The sequence below is a fragment of the Scyliorhinus torazame genome, chromosome 14 (assembly GCF_047496885.1).
Source record: "Scyliorhinus torazame isolate Kashiwa2021f chromosome 14, sScyTor2.1, whole genome shotgun sequence".
NCBI classification, from domain to species: domain Eukaryota; kingdom Metazoa; phylum Chordata; class Chondrichthyes; order Carcharhiniformes; family Scyliorhinidae; genus Scyliorhinus; species Scyliorhinus torazame.
Genome location: NC_092720.1, coordinates 123,905,698 through 123,926,637, shown reverse-complemented (window position 1 = coordinate 123,926,637; position 20,940 = coordinate 123,905,698). Strand labels below are relative to the sequence as shown.

Below are 20,940 nucleotides of genomic sequence, written 5' to 3'. Positions count from 1 at the left end.
CTTTAGCATCAGTTTCTCATCTTTCAGTAGACTTGCTCTCACTATGGGGCCTCTCACTCCTAGGGCCAATCTATCTTAATCAGAACATCTTTTAGCTGTCCAAATTTGCATGATTCTGCTAGCTGTGTTACTGCTGTGAAGTATTGTTCAGTTGTCTCTGATCTCTAGTTTTCAATACATAACTTGCATATGGAACATTCGCTCGCCGTTCAAAATGTGCATTTAGGGTTTCAAAATCTCTGCTGTCTGTTTTCTTTGCTTGCCTGTTTTGTTTTCTTTGCTTGCCTGTTAGATTTAGGGTGGTAGCAGTCCTTCCCCAGCAAGTGTTAACAGTATGATTAGTTTTTTCCATCTCTGACACAATGTTGCAAGTGTAAGGGCTGGGATTCTCCCCTACCCGGCGGGGCAGGGGAATCCGCCGTAATGGAGTGGCGGGAACCGCTCCGGCGTCGGGCCGCCCCAAAGGTGCGGAATTCTCCGCAACTTTAGGGGCCAAGCCATCACCTTGTGGGGCTAGGCCCGCGCCGGAGTGATTTCCGCCGCGCCGGCTGGCGGGAAAGGCCTTTGGCGCCATGCCAGCCGGCGCCGAAAGGACTTTGCCGGGCGACGGATGCGCGGGGGCGTCAGCGGCCGCTCACGGCATCCCCGCGCATGCGTAGTGGAGGGGGTCTCTTCCGCCTCCACCATAGTGAAGACCATGGCGAAGGCGGAAGAAAAAGAGTGCTCCCACGGCACAGGCCCGCCCGCTAATCGGTGGGCCCCGATCACGGACCAGGCCACCGTGCACCCCCCCAGGACCCCGGAGCCCACCCGCGCCGTCTGCTCCCGCTGATAAGGTAAGTGGTTCAATCCATGCCGGCTGGCTAGGGTTGACAGCGGCGGGACTTCGGCCCATCAAGGGCCGGAGAATCGCCGGGGGGAGCCCGCCGACCGGTGCGGCGCGATTCCCGCCCCCGCCAATTCTCTGGTGGCGGAGAATTCGGGACACGGCGGGGGCGGGATTCACGCCAGCTCCCGGCGACCGGGTCGGAGAATCGCGCCCAAGGACAGTAGTCTTCATTCATTAGTGTGTTTCTGGCTTTTAAAAGAGGCTCTTATGGAACTGACCTCAAGCTGTCTGCCTCCATGGGCGGACTCCTCATGGCAGAGTCACATGATTATGGCAAGCCAGCATTGCATTTTCAAACCCCAAGCACTGGGGCCTGAAAACAGCGGAGAGACCAGGGGATGTACACGACTTCACCTCTGAACCCAGACAGCCCAACAAGGTGCAACCTGTGTCAGGACTTCACCTGGGGGCTGCATAAGCAGAACCTGCAGTGCGCAAGTAAGTTCGAAAGAAAACACATACAATAAAACTATATCGACATTGTATAAATATGCAATCAAAGACAGATTAAGCTGAAACTGTTTTAAAATGTTTGGGAAGTAGCTTTGTTCTGCATTGGAGGGGGTCACGTTGCAGAGATGTGTAATGCATTAAAGGGATTTTTGTATCAAATACATGGCCCATCAGTTCCCTGTCTGGCTTTACGCCTGTTAATATCGGCTCAAATTTATTTAGCGTTAAACCCTGTGTTATATGTGGGCAGTCAGCCCAGATTCATTCGATACAGGTTCCTGCCACTTGACAAAGTGGCCCAATATGACTATCATTGAAGGCAGGAATGGAGCACATTCTCACCCACCACAATTTACTTTTCCCGGTGTAAGCCTGTGCACATGTTGGAAGCTGTGGCTCCCTTTTGAACCCCTATAGCATCACCATTATTAGCTCCACAAAACCTGGGCCATTTGGGTCAATCTGTATCTTTGCTCTAATTAATCACCTTAGTTCCACAATCCCTTCACCTACCAGCTTAGTCCGTGCAACCTGTCCCCATAATTTAACTCTTTAAACCAGTGTTGTACCCTCCCAGTATGTTTACTCCATATCTTTCTGTTCCCCAAAGTGTTTCCAATATATTGCAAAGTTTACCCACTGTGTATCCCCCTACGTCTAGTGTGTAGCTGCTTCACCAGCCAAAGAAAATGCAAGAAATCCTTTTGGACTATATTCCAGTTCCCAAATACTTTGACGATGCAGTGTTTGTCCCACAAGGTTTGGCTGCAGCAATTGCACAGCCGATTCTCCGGTGACCTCCAAAAGGATCAAAATCATGGTGACAGGAAATGTTTTGTCAAACGCGTCCAAATGTTAAGATAGACGTTGAGGAGAGCGCAGACTCCAGGAAAGCCCCGAGGCCGGCTCACAGGAGGTCAGTAAGCCGCCCACGATTGTCATACCGAGACAGCTCCCGGGACGATGCGGCGGATGTGTGTGTAGGACTTCCTAACGGTGACGCTGCCGTGGTGCGATACCCCACGGGGCAAGACGCACTCCTCCGTCAGCTTTTTGTTCTCTGTGTCCCAGCACAACACAGTGGCAATAACCTCGTTCTTCTCGTCACGGCCCCCCGTGATGAAGAGTTTGTTGTTGCACGCCGCAATCCCGCAGCTGGCACGCTCGTGGCCAAACTGCGTGACCAGAGTCCATGAGTCCTCCGCGGGGCTGTAGCTGTAAAGGGCCTTCATTGCACCACCTTGGAAAAGAGAGAGAGAGATTAAAGCAGCGCTCGGAGAGTACTCAGGTTGGAGCATGCTAGAATGGAAACAAAAGATATAGGTTTGGACCAAGGATATTCCAGCACAATACAGTATTCCATTATGACAATGTAAGGAATACTAAAGGGAGATTAAAGTTCTTCCCGCTCATGTACCATGTATCTAGGCCATGATTACTCTCACAACCCACCCTACCTTCTGATGCGACCATCAATTCACTCAAAGACACGAGGAGAAGTAAACCATGGTTTTAACAAGCTTAGAACAGTGCCTGCCTATGACTGGTAAGATACTGGGAACCGCCTGCAGGTCAGCTGCTCTTTCTACTTACTTTCAAGGGGAGGAGCCATGGGCGGAGCCCTTACACGCCCCAACATCTCCCCCTGTGGGTGATGCCACACAATGGCCCATAGGTGGAGCCCACAGGGTTAACATAACACAACAGTAGAACATGATACAAATGCACTGGTGAATTATTAGCACTATATGTTCGCCACATTCACCCCCTGTTAAAAAAATGAAGTCAGGCGGGGGTGACGGGTTCATAAGTTAAGCCGGTTAGGCGCACGGATCGTGCACTGTGATCGCCGAAGCACTGGTGTTGCAGCCGGTCCGGATGGCTGTGGAAGTGGGGCCCGGTGCGGGCACAGGCGTGGACTCCGGGAGCAACTCTTCTGGAGCTTCATTCCTGTGGACCGGTGTGGCGGGCGGGAGGGAGCGCGGGAGCCATATAGGGGTGGGGGCGCTGGACATGGTAGGTTGGATGGGATATAGTGTGAGGGCTGCAGTGGTGGTGGTGGTGGTGGAGCCTGCGGGCGCCAGGTCCCGGAGAGAGACGGTATCTTGTCGGCCGTCGGGGAGTTCGACATAAGCGTATTGTGGGTTGGAGTGCAGGAGCTGGACCCTCTCTACCAGGGGGTCGGTCTTATGGCTCCGAACATGTTTTCGGACGAGGACTGGTACCGGCGTCTTCAGCCAGGACGGAAGCGAGGCCCCTGAGGTAGCTCCTCTAGGGAAAACAAACAAGCGGTCTTGAGGAGTCTGGTTTGTGGCCGTGCAAAGGAAGGACCTGATAGAGTGGAGCTCATCGGGGAAGACCTCCTGCCAGTGAGAAACTGGGAGATTCCTGGACCGCAGGGCCAGTAGGACGGTCTTCCAGACCGCCGCGTTCTCCCTCTCCACCTGCCCGTTTCCCCTGGGGTTATAACTGGTCGTCCTGCTCGAGGCAATGCCCTTACTGAGCAGGTACTGACGCAGTTCATCGCTCATGAACGATGAGCCCCGGTCACTGTGGACATAACTGGGGAAACCAAACAGGGTGAAGGCACTATGCAGGGCTTTAATGACAGTGGGAGTGGTCATATCGGGGCATGGGATGGCAAATGGGAAGCGGGAGAATCATCTATGATGTTGAGAAAGTATCTATTGCGGTTATTGGAGGGGAGGGTCCCTTTGAAATCGATGCTGAGACGTTCAAAGGGCCGGGATGCCTTTACCAGGTGGGCCTTATCCGGTCGATAGAAGTGCGGTTTACACTCCGCTAAGATTTGGCAGTCCCTGGTCATGGCTCTGAACTCCTCGGTGGAGTAGGGCAGGTTGCGGGCCTTGATTTAATGGGCGAGCCAGGTGACCCCCGGGTGGCAGAGGTCATCGTGGATAGCCCGTAGTCGGTCATCTTGTGCGCTAGCGCATGTGCCGCGGGCCAGGGCATCTGGTGGCTCGTTGAGCTTCCCAAGACGATGTACTATATCGTAGTTATAGGTAGAGAGTTCGATCCGCCATCTCAAGATCTTATCGTTCTTGATTTTGCCCCGCTGCGTATTGTCGAACATGAAGGCTACCGATCATTGGTCGGTGACGATGGTAAACCTCCTACCAGCGAGGTAGTGCCTCCGGTGCCGCACGGCTTCTACGATAGCTTGGGCTTCTTTTTCGACCAAGAAGTGTTGAATTTCAGAGGTGGTGAGGGTGCGTGAAAAGAACGCTACCGGTCTGCCTGCTTGGTTGAGGGTGGTGGCTAGGGCGACTTCAGATGCGTCGCTCTCCACCTGGAAGGGGACGGATTCATCCACCGCACGCATCGCGGCTTTGGCGATGGCCGCCTTGATGCAGTTGAAGGCCTGGCGGGCCGCAGTTGCCAGTGGAAAGAGGGTGGCCTTGATTAGTGGGCGGGCTTTGTCCGCATACTGGGGGACCTACTGGGCGTAATAGGAGAAGAACCCAAGGCACCTCTTCAGGGCCTTAGGACAGTGAGGCAGTGGGAGTTATAGGAGGGGGCGCATACGGTCAGGGCCGGCCCTAAGACCCCATTCTCCAAGACGTAGCCGAGGATGGCTAGTCTGGTTGTGCGGAAAACGCATTTCCCTTTGTTGTAGGTGAGGTTGAGTTTTGGGGTGGTTTGGAGAAATCGGTGGATGTTGGCGTCATGGTCCTGCTGATCATGGCCGCAGATGTTGACATTGTCCAAGTACGGAAATGTGGCCCGCAGCCCGTACTGGTCCACCATTCAATCCATCGCTCGTTGGAACACCGAAACCCCGTTCGTGACGCCAAAGGGGACCCAGAGGAAATGTAAAAGGCGGCCGTCTGCCTCAAACGCCGTGTAGTGGTGGTCCTCCGGGCGGATTGGGAGCTGGTGGTATGCAGACTTCAGATCCACCGTGGAGAACACGTGGTAGTGTGCGATCTGATTTACCATGTCTGCAATCCGGGGAAGGAGGTACGCTCGAGTTGCGTAAACCGGTTAATAGTCTGGCTGTAATCAATTACCATCCGGAACTTTTCCCCGGTCTTGACGACCACCACCTGAGCTCTCCATGGGCTATTGCTGGCCTCGATGACCCCCTCCCGCAAGAGACGCTGGACCTCGGACCTAATGAACGTCCTGTCCTGCATGCTATACCGCCTGCTCCTGGTGGCGACTGGCTTGCAGTCGGCGGTGAGGTGTGCGAAGAGAGGGGGAGGGTCGACTTTTAGGGTCGCCAGGCTGCATATGGTGAGTGGGGGCAGGGGCACCCCGAACTTAAGAGTAAGGCTCCTGAGGTTGCACTGAAAATCGAGTCCCAATAGGAGAGGAGCGCAGAGGTCTAGGAGCACATATAGTTTAAAATTAGCATACTCAGAGCCTTGTATCGCTAGGGTTGCAGTAGTGCACCCTTGGATTTGCACCGTGTGCGAGGCAGAGGCGAGGGAGATGGTTTGTTGCGTCGCGAAAATTGGGAGCGAGCAGCGTCTTACCATATCTGGGTGAATGAAGCTCTCTGTGCTCCCGGAGTCGAAGAGGCAAGGTGTCTCGTGCCCGTTACCTGGACGGCCATCATGAAGCTCCGAAGGTGCTTGAGTCACGACTGGTCCAGGGTGACCGCGTTGAGTTGTGGGTTCCGGCGGTGTGGTCGGAGGTGCTAGGGCGGCCCCACGATGACTGTCCGTGTAGAACGTATGCGTCGAGCGGCGTAGCAGATGGCGGCCAAGATGGCAGCCGCCATTGATCGAGTGTGGCAGGCGGTGAAGAAGATGGCGTCCAAGATGGCGGCCCCCATGGATCGCACGTGGCCGGCCGCGTGGGGGAGGATGGCCAAGATGGCGGCCCCCGTGAGTCGCACGTGCTGTGAAGAGGCGGAGTCGGCAGACACGCTGCCACATTGCGGGGTCTGCGGGCCTGTGAGTCTGATGACCGGGTCTACGAGTAGAGTTCTTAGACCTGGCCAGGCAGTCCTTGGCGAAGTGTCCTTTTCACCCGCAGCTGCTGCAGCTCGCGTTGCGGGCTGGGCAGTGCTGTCGGGGGTGTTGAGACTGGCCGCAAAAATAGCAGGGTGGCACCCCATGATGGGCGGGCGGCCGCGCGGCACAGGCCTGGGGTAGTCTCTGGTCGGGGGCCCACAAGGGAGTCGCGTGGTCGGCCAGGAACGCAGTAAGGCTCTGAAAGGCAACCTCCAGTGAGGTGGCTAACATTATCGTGTCGTCCAGGTCCTGGGCCCCTTTTTCGAGCAGGCGCTGTCTCACATAGTTCGACCGGACTCCCACCATGTAGACATCGTGGACGGCGAGCTCCATGTGCTGAGTGGCCGTAACAGCCTGGTAGTTACAGTTGAGTGCGAGGCCTTTGAGGTCGCGTAGGTAGTCATCTAGCGACTCCCCGGGGCGCTGGCAGCGAGTGGTGAAGACGTGTCACGTGTAGACATCGTTCACAGGCCGTACGTAGAGGCGTTCGAGTATCGCGAGGGCATCTGCACAGGAGGCGGCCTCGTCGAGCTGAACAGAAATGCGATGGCTCAGCTGTGCGTGGAGGAGGCTCAGCTTCCGTTCATCAGTGATGGAAGGCGTGGACGACGCGGCGAGGTAGGCCTTGAAGCATCGAAGCCAGTGCGAAAAAATTTATTTCGCCTCCGCGGCCTGCAGATCGAGTTCCAGTCTGTCAGGTTTGAGGGCTGATTCCATAGTTGTATTTAAGCTGATTAAATTGATGCGACCATCAATTCACTCAAAGACACAAGGAGAAGTAAACCGTGGTTTTAATCAGCTTAGAACAGTGCCTGCCTGCGACTGGAACAATACTGGGAACTGCCTGCAGGTCAGCTGCTCTTTCTACTTCCTCTTAAGGGGAGGAGCCATGGGCGGAGCCCGTACATGCCCCAACATCTCCCCCTGTGGGTGATGCCACACAATGGCCCACAGATGGAGCCCACAGGGTTAACAACATAACACAACAGTCGAACATGATACAAATGCACTGGTGAATTATTAGCACTGTACATTCACCACACCTTCCATCTACTTATAACCCTTCATCCTTTGACTCCATTCCCACACTACATCCCTCACCTACCCATTTCACCCTATTCCTCTCCCTCACCTACTCACTGTACCATATCCCTCACCTTCACCTGCCCAATTCGCCATATCCCTCACCTACCCACTGCACCGTATCACCACATCCCTCAGCCTCACCTACCTACTGCACCATATCCCTCACCCTCACCTGCCCACTTCACCATATCCCTCACCCTCACCTACCCAATGCACCCTATTCCTCACCCTCACCTACCCACTGCACCATAGCCCTCACCCTCACCTGCCCAATTCATCATATCCTTCACCCTTGTTCACCATATCCCTCATCATCACCTACTCATTGGACCCTATCCCTCACCCTCAACTACCTGCACCATATCCCTCACCCTAAACTACCCACTGCACCAGATCCCTCACCCTCACTTACCCACTCCACCATATCCCTCACCTTCACCGACATGCTTTACCACTTTACCATATCCCTCACACTCACATATCTAACTCATCATATCAGTACTCGTATTGATCCACCCTCTCACCAAATCCCTCAATCCCACCTTCTCACTCAATCCCTCAATTTTATGTTTCTCCAGAATCTGTCCTATGACTCCATAAACATTCTCTGCTCCACTCTCCTACTCCAGGCAACCTATTCTTCCACTCGACTGTTCCTTTTCCCCTACTCTTCTCTCCTTTTGAAATTAGAACCCTTTTTCTCACAAACAGTTCCGTCCATCCGCAGCTCTTCTTGTTCCGATATTGGAATATTAACTAACTAATCCATCTGATAGTTACAATGGATGGAAACTAATCTGAAGTTATTGTAAAGCAGCTTCTTCAGTAACAAAAGATTGTCCAGAGGATGGCGCTCTTGTTTGCTCTTAGCACATGTCCCACAACAAAAAGAGCATCTGCTGTTGATGCCAATGTGTGAGAGCTGCATTTTCGCACTGAAGCCAACGTAAGAACCTTGGAAAAGTTGACTCGCAGCTCAGAAAATCTGACACAGCCCGAAAGATCAGGCAACTCATTATAACAAAGTACAGCTGAAACACGGGGCTGAATTTTACCAGCCCCCCTGCAGGCGGCTGGGAGCGGCGAGGGGGGTGGGATTTTGCACAATGGGGGCAGAAGGCATTGGGAGGGGCAGCCCTTTGTCTTCCTCCTGCCAGAGGGTGTTCTCGACACCGGGGACATCAGCAGGGCAGCTGCATTCCGATGGAAGTGGGCATCTAACCATTTCCTGCCCCCACTGGCATTCGACCAGCGCCAGAATGGGTCCCACTATGCAGGGGCACCACCAGGTAAATAGGGTTCCCAGAACTCCAGAATTGGCCTGCAGTCTCCAGGAAATGAAGGCACTGCTGTGTGCAACCTTCGGAGAGAAATCATCGGGTTGTTAAAAAATATTGTTTATGTGCCTCTTCATAAAAATATTGAGAATGGAGGGGTGGGGTGGAGAAAACAGGCTGACAGTTAAGCATCATCCAATTGGGTAATTTAATGTAAATTTATTTCACGTTATAGTCATCCTTCCCTAAAGCCTCCTTTACATCGAGATTATTAATTTACATTAATAATCTAATTGGCTTTGCCTCGGTCTATTCTGTACCTCATGATTGCTGGTCTGCTTCCTGATGCTGGTTTAGTAGCCTTCTCTGTTGGTTGTGCTGGCGAGCTGCCAGACCTCAAATCGGGTCTCTTAATTGGCCACCGCTGGTGAATTGCATCCCAGGGCCCCTCGCCCGTTCACCCAGGGTTCGGACCCACTTTAGGTCCCGGAGACAGTGGGCCAATCTGGGATTTGGTAAAATACCAGCCACAATCCAGAACATAGGCCTGTGGCCTGTGGATATAGGCATGGGTGCTCACTTTTATTTTTATTGTCACAAGTCGGCTTACATTAACACTGCAATGAAGTTACTGTGAAAAGCCCCTAGCCGCCACATTCCGGCACCTGTTCGGGTACACCGAGGGAGAATTCAGAATGTCCAATTCACCTAACGAGCACGTCTTGCGGGGCTTGTGGAAGGAAACCGGAGCACCCGGAGGAAACCCACGCACACACGGGGAGAACATGCAGACTTCGCACAGTCAGTGGATCAAGCCGGGAACGAACCTGGGACCCTGGAGGTGTGAAGCAACAATGCTACCCACTGTGTTACCGTGCGGGAATGGGTGGTGGTGGGGGGGGGGGGGAGAGGCTGGTCAGGATAGCATTGTGCGTACAGCATAGAGATGGGCCAAGATTGCTGATCGCTCACTCATAAAGAAGCACTTGGTTGGCAACTGTGGCATTAGAGCATATGTGGAGCAGAGGAATGCAACAGCTAGCCAGATGTGGAGGAGTCCAACATGACCATGTCCCAGAGGATAAGGGGGTGGGGGTGGGGTGGGAGTGGAGAACTGAAAGTTATTGGGCAAACAATGCATGGGAAGAATATCTGGAAAAACAATAACGATGCCATCACCAGTGTCCAAACAATTAGTTAGCTCCTGCATTAAGAACAGATGTTCTGCACTGAACTCGACTGAAACTGGGAAGTGTCAGTTCCAAATGGCCGAACAACAACCAAAGAACTGAGCAGTGTGGACCCATCCGTACCCTGCAGTAAATTTCAAAGCTCAACTGAGGCCTCCACAATTTGAAATCTTCAAAGGTGTTCTGCTGCTACACCGAGAGCGGGGAGCCGCTAACTTGATCTGTTGTCGGCATGCTGGGGACAGCACATGGGGTAATTGGCCCATATTATATCCCGCCATTCAATCTATCAGGCCAACAAGGCAGAAATATTCACTGAGGAACAAGAAAGATGCATCTCCACTGCATGCAATACACACAGCCACCCTCCGCAAAACTTAAAACCATCTATTGATGTGGAGAAGTATCAAAGGGTCAACAAAGATCACTCGGAGATAGTTGGAATTCAAGTTTTGAGTGACGGGGGAGGAATCTGTGCCAGATTTCTTTGGATAAGAGGCGTTCCTGACATTGACCTACCCAGCAAATGAACATGAGAAATCTTGATGTGGTAAACATCGCAAAATTGGAAACATCAGGAAGGAAATCAGGAAATACCTTTTCACACTCAGGGTAGTGTAAATTCAGAACTTTCCCTTCCAGAAAGCTACCAGTGCTGTGTCCTTTGAAATTTTTAATTCTGAGCTCAGTGGGTTTTTAATACGTAAGGGCGACATGGAGCAAAGGTGGAAAAATGGAACTGAGGTATGGATCATCTGTGAATGGTCAAACAGACTTTGTATGTTCTTGAACAGAAAGTTGCATGCAAACTCTAATCCCAGGTGTTAACGTCTGCACTCATCACCCACAGGCCTGCGACAAAGCATCAAAGTTTACATACCTACAACATAAATGTGGTCATTGAATGTGACGGCATTGATGCACTTGGCTTCAACAGGCATAGGTGACTTCAGGCTCCATTTATTTGCTGCAGGGTCATAGCATTGGGTTCTGTCGGTGGCCAGCTTTCCATTGGGCCCTCCTCCAATGACATAGAGTTTTTTATTATAGGTGGTGGCAGCAAACGAACTCACATTTACGAGGAGCGGAACCACCTGCGGGAGAACATAAGAACATAAGAACTAGGAGCAGGAGTAGGCCATCTGGCCATTCGAGCCTGCTCTGACATTTAATGAGATCATGGCTGATCTTTTGTGGATCAGCTCCACTTTCCCACCCGAACACCATAACCCTTTATTTCTTTATTCTTCAAAAAACTAACTATCTTTATCTTGAAAACATCTAATGAAGGAGCCTCAACTGCTTCACTGGGCAGGGAATTCCATAGATTCACAACCATCGTGGTCCGAAGGGCATGTACTGCGTTGTAGTGTTCTATTTGGGTGAAGAAGCTCCTTCTAAACCCAGTCCTAAATCTACTTCCCCTTATTTTGAGGCTATGCCTCCTAGTTCTGCTGTCACCCGCCAGTGGAAACAACCTCCCCACATCTATCCTATAAAGTGAGAAATGTACACAAGGTGCAAAAGAACAGGTTGGCATTAACACAGATAATACAACAGAGACGGTCAGCACAATAGGTACCTCTGACCAGCAGTTGTGAAAGGGGTCGTACGCTTCCACGCTGTTGAGGCGCGTAATGCCATCAAAACCTCCCACTGCGTACACCTTGCCACTCAGAACGGCCATCTTGTGTCGCCACCGTCCAATGTTTAAATATTCAACCTGAATCCATTTATTTAAGGAGGCGTTGTACTTCCACACCTCGTGCTGTGTTTCTTTACCACCTGGAAGGTCCAACAGAAAGACAAACTTTAATCTTGCAGACTCATAAACCTTGGCCTTTTTATTTTCCCAAGCTGAGTCGGGGGGAAACCTCTGGCAGCGGCACGCCTTGAACCCTGGGGCCTCATGCCTGAAATTAAACTTCATTGCTTAAAGAATGTGAGCAACCTGGGCAGCTACTCATACTGAGAAACATCAGGGTCCAGGCCACCAAAGTGATACATACTGCATCATTCACTTCATTTCTGTTCGTCATTTTTAAACCTGGGACAGTGAGAGATGTAATCAGTAGGATTTGAATCTGTGAAGGGAATCAATGGATTCCAAACCCATTGCATTAACCACTCAGCCACATTCCCAAGTCCTGGAAGGAGCTGGGCTAGGATGTCAGTGTTACAGTCACCAACAGGCCTCTGATCTACCTGCTGAGCTATCGGAGGGGAAGTTGAGGCACTTTGATTGGACCCAGCAAGCCTGGACACAGAAATCAGCCAATGTTTCACTGACCCATTAGAAAATGTGCATGTTGCAGGTTTGGGGCTCAGCAAAGATTCCTCCTCACACACATACACACACAGAAACACACACACATACACACACACAGAAACACACACACAACTGCTGTCCCACTGCCCAAGAGTCAGGAAGATCAGCTGATACAAACCCACTCCACTCCGTCGTAAAGAATGGTGACTTAGGGGGAGCTACCGGAGTCGGTGCCCAACAAGCTGAACGCTGGAGAGCAATTAGGAGTTATAGAGGAGCAGAGGGATTTGGGACTCCAAGTACACAAGTGACTAAAACAGGGATTCGCAACTAGGGGTCACAGCCCCCGCCTACCCAATAGGTTCATGAGCTCTGCAGCAGCAATGGATGCAGGTTAGATGGGGTAACATGGATAGGGTAGGGCAGTGGACCTAGGTAGGGTGCTCTTTTACAGCATCCATGCAGAAACGATAGGCCGAATGGTCTCCTTCTGCACTGTAAGGTTTGAAAGAAATCATGAAGGGTTATAATAGTGTAAATAAAGAGGAACGGCTCCAATGACCAAAGGGGCAGCAGCCAGAGGACAAATATTTAAGGTGATTGGCAAAGGAACCAACACAAGAAGAATTTTCTTTACATTGCACTCTCTCAGTAATGACCTGGACTGTCAGCCTAAATGAATGCGATCAAGTCTCTGTCACGGGATTTGAACCCACAACCTTCTGGTTCAGAGTGAAGAGCCTTTGGCTGATGAAAGATAATTGGATAAACAGGTAAAGGAAAAGAGGTTGCAGGGCTATAGGAGAAAGAACGGGATTTATAACTCTATCCCAGGCACATAAGGATGAATGGTTCTATTCTACGTTCCATCATTCTATAATGGGCTGTGTAGACATCTACTCCCTTCAGTCTAGAAGGAGATCTAATTGAGGTATGTAAAATGAGGAAAAGATTTGAGAGATGTAAATAAAGAAAATGTGGGGCGAATTTTAACCCACTCAAAATCTACCCATTTGCACAGACTTAAAATCGAGCCCAATATACTCCGGTGAGGGAATCCAGAAGGAGAGAATATTGGGCGGGATTTTCCGGTCGTCGACACCGAAATCGCATTTGGCGATCGGCCGGAGAAAATCCGTTTGCGACCAAATCGGGGGCGGCGCCGCTTTCACGATGCTCCACCACCGACCAGCCGAGTTCCCGACAGTGTCAGTCGCGTGTGCTATCATCCGTCGTGAACTCGGTGTGGCGACTCCGGTCTCAGTCCCGTACCGCCGCGTCAGGGGAGGGCCAATCCATGGGCAGTGGGGACATTGTCAGGGGCTGGGGGCACTATTCGGGGGTGGTCTGGGGCTCGAGAGACGGCCAAAGGGGGGGGGGGCACTATTTTGCAGGCCAGGTCCAAGCGTGGCCGGTGCCATGTTGCACGGTGCGGCCGCTGCGGGCCCCCACCGTGCACATGCGCGGCCACGGACCCAGCAATTCTCCGGGATGTTTCGGCAGCTAGAGTCCGGTGCACTACGCTGCTGGCATGCTAGCCCCCAGCCAAACGGAGTATCGGTGGCCATTTTGCGTCGCATTTCCGGGCGTAAAACACAAGAGTGAGGACATAGCCTCAGAATTGGAGAATCCAGCCCTTAATCTTCAAAATAGAGCTTGGATATTTTGAAACAAAACCTCCGCACAAAGGAAAGCGAAAATCTGGAACTCTCAACATTGCTGGAACAATTTAAACTTTGAGCACTCGGAACTACAGATATCGGTTCGGAAAGGGTATCAGAGTGGGGGAATGAGGGTGAAGTACAGATCATCCATGATCAGATTGGCAACTGTCTGAAGCTCAACCAGACTGTTCACAACTACGGTGTCATATTTGATGCTAAGATGAGTGCCAGTCACATAGCCACACCGTCACGAAGATCACCCATTTCCAACTCCGCAACATTGCTCATCTCTGCTCCTGTCTCCACTCCTATACTGCTGACACCCTGAAACATGCTCTTGTTACCTTTCGTCTTGACTATTCTAATGCTTGATCATTCCCGTCCTTCATAAATCGACCTTTATTCCCTGCTCCCCTCACTGAAATCTCACTCCTTATTCTCCACTCTCCACTCTAAAGTCTCACTCGTTATTATCCACTCTCCTCACTGAAATCTCACTCTTTATTCCCCAATCTCCTCAGTGAAATCTCACTCTATTCCTTCCTCCCCTCACTGAAATCTCGCTCTGTATTCCCCACTCTCCTCAGTGAAATCTCACTCTATTCCTTCCTCCCCTCACTGAAATCTCGCTCTGTATTCCCCACTTTCCTCAGTGAAATCTCTCTCTTTATTCTCCTCTCCTCACTTATATCTCGCTCCTTATTCCCCACTCTCCTCACTGAAGTCTCGCTCTTTATTCCCCACTCTCCTCACTGATATCTCGCTCCTTATTCCCCACTCTCCTCACTGAAGTCTCACTCCATATTCCCCACTCTCCTCACTGATATCTCGCTCCTTATTCCCCACTCTCCTCACTGGAATCTCGCTCTTTATTCTCCTCTCCTCACTGAAGTCTCGCTCTTTATTCCCCACTCTCCTCACTGATATCTCGCTCCTTATTCCCCACTCTCCTAACTGAAGTCTCGCTATTTATTCCTTGCTCTCCTCACTGAAATCTCGCTCTGTATTCCCCACTCTCCTCACTGAAATCTCGCTCTTTATTCCCCTCCCCTCACTGAAATCTGGCTCTGTATTCCCTGCTCCCCTCACTAAAATCTCGCTCTTTATTCCCCTCCCCTCACTGAAATCTCACTCTTTATTCCCCACTCTCCTCACTGAAATCTCGCTCTTTATTCCTCATTCTCCTCACTGAAATCTCGGTCTGTAGTCCCCACTCTCCTCACTGAAATCTCGCTCTTTATTCCCCACTCTCCTCATTGAAATCTCACTCTTTATTCCCCTCCCCTCACTGAAATCTCGCTCTTTATTCCTCACTGAAATCTCGCTCTGTAGTCCCCACTCTCCTCACTGAAATCTCGCTCTTTATTCACCACTCTCCTCACTGAAATCTCGCTCTTTATTCCCCTCCCCTCACTGAAATCTCGCTCTGTATTCCCCACTCTCCTCACTGAAATCTCGCTCTTTATTCCTCATTCTCCTCACTGAAATCTCGCTCTGTAGTCCCCACTCTCCTCACTGAAATCTCACTCTTTATTCCCCACTCTCCTCACTGAAATCTCGCTCTTTATTCCTCGTTCTCCTCACTGAAATCTCGCTCTGTAGTCCCCACTCTCCTCACTGAAATCTCGCTCTTTATTCACCAGTCTCCTCACTGAAGTCTCGCTCTTTATTCCTCGTTCTCCTCACTGAAATCTCACTCTTTATTCTCTGCTCCCCTCATCAAAGTCTCACTCTTTATTCCCTGCTCCCCTCACTGAAATCTCACTCTTTATTCACCAGTCTCCTCACTGAAATCTCGCTCTTTATTCCCCACTCTCCTCACTGAAATCTCGCTCTTTATTCCTCGCTCACCTCACTGAAATCTCACTCGATTCCTTGCTCTCCTCACTGAAATCTCACTCTATTCCCTGCTCCCCTCACTGAAGTCTCGCTCTTTATTCACCAGTCTCCTCACTGAAGTCTCGCTCTTTATTCCTCGTTCTCCTCAATGAAATCTCGCTCTTTATTCCTCGCTCATCTCACTGAAATCTCACTCTTTATTCCTCGCTCATCTCACTGAAATCTCACTCGATTCCTTGCTCTCCTCACTGAAATCTCGCTCTTTATTCCCCACTCTCCTCACTGAAATCTCACTCTTTATTCCCCGACTCTCCTCACTGAAATCTCACTCGTTATTCTCCGCTCTCCTCACTGAAGTCTCGCTCCTTATTCCTCGCTCATCTCACTGAAATCTCAATCTTTATTCCCCACTCTCCTCACTGAAATCTCACTCTTTATTCTCCGCTCCCCTCACTGAAATCTCACTCTTTATTCTCCGCTCTCCTCACTGAAGTCTCGCTCCTTATTCCCCACTCTCCTCACTGAAATCTCAATCTTTATTCCCCATTCTCTTCACTGAAATCTCGCTCTTTATTCCCCACTCTCCTCACTGAAATCTCGCTCTTTATTCCCCATTCTCCTCACTGAAATCTCTCTCTTTATTCCCCACTCTCCTCACTGAAATCTCGTTCTTTATTCCCTACTCTACTCACTGAAATCTCGCTCTTTATTCCCCACTCTCCTCACTGAAATCTCACTCTTTATTCTCCGCTCTCCTCACTGAAGTCTCGCTCCTTATTCCCCACTCTCCTCACTGAAATCTCACTCTTTATTCCCTGCTCCCCTCACTGAAATCTCGCTTTTTATTCCTCGCTCTCCTCACTGAAATCTCGCTCTTTATTCCCCACTCTCCTCACTGAAATCTCGCTCTTTATTCCCTGTCATAATATCCACTCATGTATATAATGAGATGCAGACAGGCAGTGATTGACACACAGGATTGGATTAGATTGGATTTGTTTATTGTCACGTGTACAGAGGTACAGTGAAAAGTATTTTTCTGTGAGCAGCTCAACAGATCATTAAATACATGAGAAGAAAAGGGAATAAAAGAAAAATACATAATAGGGCAAGACAACATATACAATGTGATGCGCGATCAATTAAAATCGAAGATGAGGTTGTATCATAACTGAAGGCTTGAATAGACTAGATCTGTTCCCCAGCAGCTTCGGTACAGAATGAGGGCTGCTGGGACGGCATCTGTTCTTATAACCCGCCTGTCAGGGCGGAGCCACATACCAAACATCCAATGGCAAGCTGCTAGGCTTACCCAATGGTGTACAGAGTCTCGGGTACTGCAATACCTGATACTACCACACAATGTAACTACATAAGCACTGGCATCGGATGAAGTATACAGGGTGTAGTGTTAATGAGGTCAGTCCATAAAAGGGTCATTTAGGAGTCTGGTCACAGTGGGGAAGAAGCTGTTTTTGAGGCTGTTCGTGTGTGTTCTCAGACTTCTGTATCTCCTGCCCGATGGAAGAAGTTGGAAGAGTGAGTAAGCCGGGTGGGAGGGATCTTTGATTATGCTGCCCGCTTTCCCCAGGCAGCGGGAGGTGTAGATGGAGTCAATGGATGGGAGGCAGGTTTGTGTGATGGACTGGGCGGTGTTCACGACTCTCTGAAGTTTCTTGTGGTCCTGGGCTGAGCAGTTGCCACACCAGACTGTGATGCAGCCAGATAGGATGCTTTCTATGGTGCATCTGTAAAAGTTGGTAAGGGTTAATGTGGACAAGCTAAATTTCCTTAGTTTCCTGAGGAAGTATAGGCGCTGTTGTGTTTTCTTGGTGGTAGCGTCGACGTGTGTGGACCAGGACAGATTTTTGGAGATGTGCACCCCTAGGAATTTGAAACTGCTAACCATCTCCACCTCGGCCCCGTTGATGCTGACAGGGGTGTGTACAGTTCTTTGCTTCCTGAAGTCAATGACCAGCTCTTTAGTTTTGCTGGCATTGAGGGAGAGATTATTGTCGCTACACCACTCCACTAGGTTCTCTATCTCCCGTCTGTATTCTGACTCGTCGTTATTCGAGATCCGGCCCACTATGGTCGTATCGTCAGCAAACTTGTAGATGGAGTTGGGACCAAGTTTTGCCACACTGCCGTGTGTGTACAGGGAGTAGAGTAGGGGGCTAAGTACGCAGCCTTGCGGGGCCCCGATGTTGAGGACTATTGTGGAGGAGGTGTTGTTGTTCATTCTTACTGACTGTGGTCTGTTGGTCAGAAAATCGAGGATCCAGTTGCAGAGTGGGGAGCCATGTCCTAGGTTTTGGAGCTTTGATATGAGCTTGGCTGGGATTATGGTGTTGAAGGCGGAGCTGTAGTCAATAAATAGGAGTCTGATGTAGGAGTCCTTGTTTTCGAGATGCTCTAGGGATGAGTGTAGAGCCAGGGAAATGGTGTCTGATGTGGACCGGTTGCAGCGGTATGCGAACTGCAGTGGATCAAGGCGTTCTGGGAGTATGGAGGTGATGCGCTTCATGATCAACCTCTCGAAGCACTTCATTACGACTGAAGTCAGGGCCACTGGACGGTAGTCATTGAGGCACGTTGCCTGGTTCTTCTTTGGTACCGGTATGATGGTGGTCTTCTTGAAGCAGGTGGGGACCTCGGAGTGGAGTAGGGACATGTTAAAGATGTCCGCGAATACCTCTGCCAGCTGGTCCACGCAGGCTCTGAGTACATGATCAGGGATCCCGTCCGGGCCCGTCGCCTTCCGAGGGTTCACTTTCAGGAAGGCCAATCTGACTTTGGAAGCTGTGATGGTGGATATGGGTGAGTTATGGGCTGCTGGGGCACTCGCCAGTGGATTGTTGGTTACTTGCTCGAACCGAGCATAGAATGCATTGAGTTCATCGGGGAGGGGGGCGCTGCTGCCAGAGATACTGTTCGACTTCGCTTTGTAGCCCGTTATGTTATTTAATCCTTGCCACAACCGCCGAGAGTCTGTCTGTGACTCTAGCTTGGTTTGATATTCTCTCTTGGCATCTCGGATGGCTTTGCGGAGGTCGTACCTGGATTTCTTGTATAGGTCAGGATCGTCTGCCTTGAACGCCTCAGGTCTGTCCTTCAGTAGGGAGTCAATCTTGCGATTGAGCCATGGTTTCCGGTTGGGGGACGTACGTACTGCTTTCTTTGGCACGCAGTCGTCCACACGTTTGCTGATGAAGTCTGTGACGGTGGTGGCATACTCATTTAAGTTGGTCGCTGAGTTCTTAAATATGAACCAGTCCACTGTCTCTAAGCAGTCACATAAGAGCTCTTCTGTCTCCTCGGACCAGCACTGCACAACCTTCTTAGCTGGATTCTCCCGCTTGAGTTTCTGCTTGTATGCTGGGAGAAGGAGCACTGTCTTATGGTCTGATTTCCCAAAGTGCGATTGGGGGATGGAACGGTAGGCGCCCTTGATTTTTGAGTAGCAATGGTCAAGAGTGTTGTCACCCCTGGTTGGACAGGAGATGTGCTGGTGGAATTTTGGCAGTACACTCTTGAGGTTGGCCTTGTTGAAGTCTCCGGCCACGATGAACAAGGCCTCCGGGTGTTCTGTTTCGTAGTTGTTTATAACTGTGTATAGTGCGTCCAGCGCCTTCCTCACTTCTGCCTGGGGTGGGATGTAGACCGCTGTGATAATGGCTGAAGTGAACTCACGTGGAAGATAATATGGGCGGCACTTCAGGGTCAGATATTTCAGGTCTGGGAGCAGTAGGTTGCCAGAGTCGCCACATCCAAGCACCAGGAGGAGTTGATAAGGAGGCAAGCCCCTCCACCCTTCGCTTTGCCTGATGATGCCGTGCGGTCCACCCGGTGAATTGAGAAGCCTTCAGGTTGTATGGCACAGTCCGTATGCAACCTTCAGGTTGTATGGCACAGTCCGTATGCAACCTTCAGGTTGTATGGCACAGTATGGTAACACTTGGCAACAGGGCCAAGTGCTCATTTGGTCAATCGGATATTAAGTTCCTGGGTGACCACATCTCGCAGCAGGGCATGCGGCCAGATGCCGACAAGGTCTCGGCGATCAACGCCATGAAGACCCCGGAGGACAAGAAGGCGGTCCTCCGCTTCCTCGGGATGGTCAACTTCCTGGGGAAATTCATTCCCAATATGGCATCCCACACCACGGCCCTCCGCCACCTCGTCAAGAAGTCGACGGAATTCCAGTGGCTGCCCACACATGAAGCGGAATGGCGTGAGCTGAAAGCAAAGCTCACCACAGCCCCGGTTCTAGCATTCTTCGGCCCAACCAAGGAAACAAAGATATCGACTGATGCAAGCCTGGACGGCATTGGGGCGGTGCTCCTTCAGCGAGATGACTCCTCGTCCTGGGCTCCAGTGGCGTATGCCTCCAGGGCCATGATGCCCACTGAGCAACGGTACGCTCAGATTGAGAAGGAGTGTCTGAGCCTCCTGACAGGGATAGTCAAGTTTCCCGACTACGTTTACGGCCTGCCAAAATCCACGGTAGAAACGGACCACAGGCCTCTAGTCCATATAATCCAGAAGGATTTAAATGACCTGACACCTCGGTTACAGCGAATTCTTCTTTAACTACACCGCTATGCCTTCGAACTTGTCTACACGCCAGGCAAAGAGCTGGTCGTTGCAGATGCCCTATCCCCAGGTCCATTACCACACCATGTGAACAAAGTGACTTCATCTGCCACATAGAAGCACAAGTGCAGTTGTGTGCCACCAACCTTCCGGCCTCTGACGAACGGGTGGTCCAAATTCGTGAGGAGACGGCCAAGGATCCTCTGCTGCAGCTTGTGATGCAGCACCTTACCAATGGCTGGCCGAAGGGACAATGTCCCCAGTTCTATAACGTAAAAGACGACCTGACGGTGGTGGAGGGAATCCTTCTGAAACTCGACAGGATCGTTATTCCTCAAAGCATGCGGGCTATGGTGCTGGGTCAACTCCATGAGGGTCACCTTGGAGTCGGGAAATGCCGACGCAGAGCTCGGGAGGCGGTTTACTGGCCGGGCATTAACCAGGATTTTGCCAACACTGTCCTCAACTGCCCTACCTGTCAGAAGTTTCAAACGGCTAAACCCAAGGAAACACTGCAACAGCACGAGATCGTGACCTCTCCATGGTCCAAAGTAGGTATACACCTTTTTCACGCCAAGGGGCGTGACTACGTACTCCTGGTCGATACTTCTCCAGTTACCCAGAAGTGGTGAAACTGTCCGACCTCACGTCGAAGGCGGTCATCAAAGCCTGCAAAGAAACGTTCGCCAGGCAGG

At 51.0% G+C, this 20,940-nt stretch overlaps 1 protein-coding gene across 1 annotated transcript in view; it reads right to left on the bottom strand.

The window, feature by feature from the left end:
- Positions 1-781: 781 nt before the first annotated feature.
- The window catches only part of LOC140390002 (kelch-like protein 6), a 66,438-nt gene continuing 46,279 nt past the window's right edge, over positions 782-20,940 (bottom strand). Inside the window, exons 5-7 of the mRNA XM_072474764.1 lie at positions 11,460-11,662; positions 10,758-10,971; positions 782-2,582 (exon numbers count right to left, since the gene is read on the bottom strand). Coding sequence (XP_072330865.1) covers positions 2,281-2,582; positions 10,758-10,971; positions 11,460-11,662 — 719 coding nt within the window. The 3' untranslated portion in view covers positions 782-2,280. The remainder of the gene's footprint in view (positions 2,583-10,757; positions 10,972-11,459; positions 11,663-20,940) is intronic.